Source organism: Leuresthes tenuis, unplaced genomic scaffold (genome assembly GCF_036924035.1).
Source record: "Leuresthes tenuis unplaced genomic scaffold, fLeuTen1.0.hap1 SCAF_24, whole genome shotgun sequence".
NCBI classification, from domain to species: Eukaryota; Metazoa; Chordata; class Actinopteri; order Atheriniformes; family Atherinopsidae; genus Leuresthes; species Leuresthes tenuis.
Window position 1 is genome coordinate 7501 of NW_027325378.1, and position 6099 is coordinate 13599.

At 51.1% G+C, this 6099-nt stretch overlaps 1 protein-coding gene across 1 annotated transcript in view; it reads left to right on the plus strand.

Annotated features, from left to right (window-relative positions):
• The window catches only part of LOC140284988 (dynein axonemal heavy chain 5-like), a gene marked incomplete at its 5' end in the record, with an annotated part of 13594 nt that extends 7495 nt beyond the window's left edge, over positions 1 to 6099 (plus strand). The window contains 7 exons of the mRNA XM_072379049.1: positions 1295 to 1494; positions 1565 to 1753; positions 4366 to 4498; positions 4887 to 5095; positions 5164 to 5385; positions 5452 to 5802; positions 5898 to 6099. Coding sequence (XP_072235150.1) covers positions 1295 to 1494; positions 1565 to 1753; positions 4366 to 4498; positions 4887 to 5095; positions 5164 to 5385; positions 5452 to 5673 — 1175 coding nt within the window. The remainder of the gene's footprint in view (positions 1 to 1294; positions 1495 to 1564; positions 1754 to 4365; positions 4499 to 4886; positions 5096 to 5163; positions 5386 to 5451; positions 5803 to 5897) is intronic.

A 6099-nucleotide genomic window follows, 5' to 3' on the forward strand; every position in this document is an offset into this window, starting at 1 on the left:
TTTTAGGGGCCTGATGACTGAAGGCTCTGCCTCCCATTCTGCTTTTAGGGGCCTGATAACTGAAGGCTCTGCCTCCCATTCTGCTTTTAGGGGCCTGATAACTGAAGGCTCTGCCTCCCATTCTGCTTTTAGGGGCCTGATAACTGAAGGCTCTGCCTCCCATTCTGCTTTTAGGGGCCTGATAACTGAAGGCTCTGCCTCCCATTCTGCTTTTAGGGGCCTGATAACTGAAGGCTCTGCCTCCCATTCTGCTTTTAGGGGCCTGATAACTGAAGGCTCTGCCTCCCATTCTGCTTTTAGGGGCCTGATAACTGAAGGCTCTGCCTCCCATTCTGCTTTTAGGGGCCTGATAACTGAAGGCTCTGCCTCCCATTCTGCTTTTAGGGGCCTGATAACTGAAGGCTCTGCCTCCCATTCTGCTTTTAGGGGCCTGATAACTGAAGGCTCTGCCTCCCATTCTGCTTTTAGGGGCCTGATAACTGAAGGCTCTGCCTCCCATTCTGCTTTTAGGGGCCTGATAACTGAAGGCTCTGCCTCCCATTCTGCTTTTAGGGGCCTGATAACTGAAGGCTCTGCCTCCCATTCTGCTTTTAGGGGCCTGATAACTGAAGGCTCTGCCTCCCATTCTGCTTTTAGGGGCCTGATAACTGAAGGCTCTGCCTCCCGTTCTGCTTTAAGGGGCCTGATAACTGAAGGCTCTGCCTCCCATTCTGCTTTTAGAAACTCTGGGAACCACAAGGAAACCTGCAGCCTGAGAGCAAAGTGCTCTGTTGGGGAAATATCCAACTGTGAGATCTTTAAGATGTGATGGAGCTCGGTCATTAAGAGCTTTATATGTGAGGAGCTCTGACAGGACAAAATAAGAAACAGCCGACCACCACATGACATCATTCTGCATGTCCAGTTTATTTAACACCGCCACATGTTAGCACAGAACATCATTTAAAGTCCTACTGCAGCTAAAGAACCCACCAAAGACTCGTCTGAATTAAAGTTTACCACAAAGAAACCCCCCGTGGTCACATTATTGTCTTAAATCAACAGAAACTCTCCTTCATCCCTCTGCTCTGCGCTGCCAGCTCTTTTTTACCACCTGAAAAGGTGAAGGATTGTTCTGGAGGAGGGGAACTGAACCAACATCAGATCCAGAAAATGTTGTTGAACTGATCCGAGCACCTCAGTAGAAGACGACCTGTAACTGTTGCTGCTTTCTGAGACTTTCTCTAACGGACCAGAGGCTGAAGCAGGACGTCCAGCTCGCTGTTTCAGCCGTGTTTCTGTGTCCGTCGTGCAGGTGAGGTCCAGTACGGCGGCCGGGTGACCGACGACTTGGACAAACGCCTCCTGAACACCTTCACGCGGGTCTGGTTCAGCGAGAACACCTTCAGGGACGACTTCTGCTTCTATCAGGGCTACAGAGTCCCCAGCAACCCCAAGACCGTCCAGGACGTCCTGCAGCACATCGAGGCGCTGCCGCCGCTCGACTCCCCCGAGGTCTGAGACTCGTTTTAAACCAAAGACCCCCCAGACCTGCAGAGTCTCCTTATGTTCTGCCTGTCTGCAGGTGTTCGGGCTCCACCCTAACGCCGACATCACCTACCAGACGAACCTGGCCAACGAGACCTTCAGCACCATCACCAGCATCCAGCCGAAGGACAGCGGGGGCGGAGCCGGAGAGACCAGGGAGGCCAGTGTCCAGCGGCAAGCCAACGAGATGCTCGAGAAGCTGCCGCCGGACTACGTACCGCACGAGGTGTGTGACCGAGCTCCAGAACCTCCAGAACCCGAACAGGATGGACAGATCAGTGTGTTAATGGTGGTGATTAACATGTTTCTGTATTTATCAGACGCTTTTATCCAAAGCTAACAAGCTAATAAGCTAACAATAAGCTACATAGAAGGAACCCAGGAGTCCGACTCTGTCAGAGGGGACAGAGTAGAGATAGGGTGCAGGCATAGAAGGAAGTGCAGAAAGATAAAGTGCAGAGATAGAGGGGGGAGGGAAGTACAAGGTAAGTGCTGGGATAGGAGATGCTCTCTGAAGAGCTGAGTTTTGGTGACATTTCAACAGAAATTAGCCACTATTTGTCCAACACAATAAACACAAGTTGCTTTTTTGGAAGAAATACGGGACAGAAATGAAAAAGTATCTCTACCGCCCAGTCCAAGCCTCAGCATCCTTCTGTTTTCTGCTAGCTTCCTTCTGTTCTCTGCTAGCTGCCTTCTGTTCTCTGCTAGCTTCCTTCTGTTCTCTGCTAGCATCCTTCTGTTCTCTGCTAGCTTCCTTCTGTTCTCTGCTAGCTTCCTTCTGTTCTCTGCTAGCATCCTTCTGTTCTCTGCTAGCTTCCTTCTGTTCTCTGCTAGCTTCCTTCTGTTCTCTGCTAGCTTCCTTCTGTTCTCTGCTAGCTTCCTTCTGTTCTCTGCTAGCTTCCTTCTGTTCTCTGCTAGCTTCCTTCTGTTCTCTGCTAGCTTCCTTCTGTTCTCTGCTAGCTTCCTTCTGTTCTCTGCTAGCTTCCTGCTGTTCTCTGCTAGCTTCCTTCTGTTCTCTGCTAGCATCCTTCTGTTCTCTGCTAGCTGCCTTCTGTTCTCTGCTAGCTTCCTTCTGTTCTCTGCTAGCTTCCTTCTGTTCTCTGCTAGCTTCCTTCTGTTCTCTGCTAGCTTCCTTCTGCTCTCTGCTAGCTTCCTTCTGCTCTCTGCTAGCTTCCTTCTGTTCTCTGCTAGCTTCCTTCTGTTCTCTGCTAGCTGCCTTCTGTTCTCTGCCAGCTTCCTTCTGTTCTCTGCCAGCTTCCTTCTGTTCTCTGCCAGCTTCCTTCTGTTCTCTGCTAGCTTCCTTCTGTTCTCTGCTAGCTTCCTTCTGTTCTCTGCCAGCTTCCTTCTGTTCTCTGCTAGCTTCCTGCTGTTCTCTGCTAGCTTCCTTCTGTTCTCTGCCAGCTTCCTGCTGTTCTCTGCCAGCTTCCTTCTGTTCTCTGCTAGCTGCCTTCTGTTCTCTGCCAGCTTCCTTCTGTTCTCTGCTAGCTTCCTTACGTTCTCTGCTAGCTTCCTTCTGTTCTCTGCCAGCTTCCTTCTGTTCTCTGCCAGCTTCCTTCTGTTCTCTGCCAGCTTCCTTCTGTTCTCTGCCAGCTTCCTTCTGTTCTCTGCTAGCTTCCTTCTGTTCTCTGCTAGCTTCCTTCTGTTCTCTGCCAGCTTCCTTCTGTTCTCTCCTAGCTTCCTTCTGTTCTCTGCTAGCTTCCTTCTGTTTTCTGCTAGCTTCCTTCTGTTCTCTGCTAGCTTCCTTCTGTTCTCTGCTAGCTGCCTTCTGTTCTCTGCTAGCTTCCTTCTGTTCTCTGCTAGCTTCCTTCTGTTCTCTGCTAGCTGCCTTCTGTTCTCTGCTAGCTTTCTTCTGTTCTCTGCTAGCTTCCTTCTGTTCTCTGCTAGCTGCCTTCTGTTCTCTGCTAGCTTTCTTCTGTTCTCTGCCAGCTTCCTTCTGTTCTCTGCTAGCTTCCTTCTGTTCTCTGCTAGCTTCCTTCTGTTCTCTGCCAGCTTCCTTCTGTTCTCTGCTAGCTTCCTTCTGTTCTCTGCTAGCTTCCTTCTGTTCTCTGCTAGCTTCCTTCTGTTCTCTGCCAGCTTCCTTCTGTTCTCTGCTAGCTTCCTTCTGTTCTCTGTTCTCTGCCAGCTTCCTTCTGTTCTCTGCTAGCTTCCTTCTGTTCTCTGCCAGCTTCCTTCTGTTCTCTGCTAGCTTCCTTCTGCTCTCTGCTAGCTTTCTTCTGTTCTCTGCCAGCTTCCTTCTGTTCTCTGCTAGCTTCCTTCTGTTCTCTGCTAGCTTCCTTCTGTTCTCTGCCAGCTTCCTTCTGTTCTCTGCTAGCTTCCTTCTGTTCTCTGCTAGCTTCCTTCTGTTCTCTGCTAGCTTCCTTCTGTTCTCTGCCAGCTTCCTTCTGTTCTCTGCTAGCTTCCTTCTGTTCTCTGTTCTCTGCCAGCTTCCTTCTGTTCTCTGCTAGCTTCCTTCTGTTCTCTGCCAGCTTCCTTCTGCTCTCTGCTAGCTTCCTTCTGTTCTCTGCTAGCTTCCTGCTGTTCTCTGCTAGCTTCCTGCTGTTCTCTTTAGGGCCAGGTGAGCTGTGGCTGAGCCAAGGTTCCCAAAAGCTCCAACTGACGCAGAGACGCTGCTTATGTTTATGCATTTAGCAGACGCTTTTATCCAAAGCTACAGGTAGGCAGATAGGGTAAGGGGGTCTTGCCTAAGGACCCCTACCGGAGGTAATACCTTTCATGCAGGGGATTTGAACCCAGGTCACCAACATGAAAGTTGGCAATCTTACCACCACAGTATCACAGTCCCTGACGGCTATGTGTACAAACGGATCAATATTAAATTTGTGTGTGTCTTAAAAGGTGAAAGGTCAGCTGCAGAAGATGGGTCCACTTCAGCCAATGAACATCTTCCTCCGACAGGAAGTGGAGCGCATGCAGCGGGTCCTCAGCAGCGTTCGGAGCACGCTCACCGACCTCAAACTGGCCATCGACGGTCAGTCCCACAGACACACACTCGGGTTCACCGTCAGGGATGAGCTGCAGTAAAATGAGTCGTTTCAGACCTAAAGTCTGATGAAACCTGAGGTTAGAAAACACTGAAGATGCTGCTTCACCTGAGCTGTGATGTCAGGATCAAAGAGCTTTCCCTGGACCCTGCAGCTGAGCTGTACTGAGCCCACAGGGTCACCAGGAAGCTGTTTTTCTCAGGCTGACTGATAATAATTGACTTATTTTGCTCACAGAAGGTCTAAAACGCAGCTGCTTTAAAGGGAAAGTTCGTCTCATTTTAAGGTTTTGCAGGAGGAGCAGAAACTAAACCGAGCTTCTTACTGGGTGAAGGTTTGGTCCAAACTTTGTGGCGTTTCTGCTTCCGGCTGCAGGTACGATCATCATGTCGGAGGACCTGCGCGACGCACTCGACTGCATGTTCGACGCCCGCGTGCCGCGCCTCTGGCTGCGGCGCAGCTGGCCATCGGCCACGCTGGGCTTCTGGTTCAGCGAGCTGCTGGAGAGGAACCAGCAGCTCAGCGTCTGGATCGGCACCGGCCGCCCAAATCAGTTCTGGCTCACCGGCTTCTTCAACCCGCAGGTTGGGTCTGACTTCTGGGACCTCATCGGTTGAGAAACGCCCCGCCTTCACGTGCGTTTGTGTTTCAGGGCTTTCTGACCGCCATGTGTCAGGAGACGACGCGCGCCAACCTGTCCGGGGGCTGGGCCTTGGACAGCGTCGTCCTCTGCAATGATGTCACCAGGATGATGAGGGAGGACGTGTCGGCCCCGCCTCCTGAGCATGTGGGCGGGGTCTACATATACGGGCTCTTCCTGGACGGGGCCGGATGGGACCGGCGTGGTGCCAAACTCGCTGAAGCCCCGCTCAAAGTCAGTGTGTTCTGCTTTTACTTCTTCACCAGCTTAGGCTTTATAATTACACCTCTGTCTGCTCAGGTCCTGTTCACGCCGCTCCCGGTGGTGCACGTCTACGCCGTCAGCTCAGCCAACATGGCCGACAGTAAGCGGCAGCCCGGCGCCGGCCTGTACTCGTGTCCGGTCTACAAAAAGCCGCGTCGCACCGACCTGAACTTCGTCTTCTACCTGCAGCTGAGGAGCGTGCAGCCGGTGGAGCACTGGACGCTGCGGGGCGCCGCGCTGCTCTGCGACTGCAAGTGACCTGCTGGGTCACGTGGTTAAAGGCTGCAGCTCCGCAGGGTTAGGTTTAGGGTTAGGTTTAGGTTTAGGGTTAGGTTTAGGGTTTATGTTAAGGTTTAGGTTTAGGGTTAGGTTTAGGGTTAGGTTTAGGTTTAGGTTTAGGGTTTAGGTTCAGGGTTAGGTTTAGGGTTAGGTTTAGGATTTAGGTTTAGGGTTTAGGGTTAGATTAAGGGTTTAGGGTTTAGGTTTAGGGTTTTCAGCAAAGTTTTCGGTGTTTAGACAGTTTGATAAAAGACTTTTCCACTTTTCTTCTGAGCAGGACTTTTTTCCTGCAGTTTGGTCTCCTTCTGAATGTCTTCTTCTTCTTCTGCTCCCCCAGATAATGTTTATGTTTATGCATTTATGTTTATGTTTATGCATTTACACTATCCAGTCCCAGATAATGTT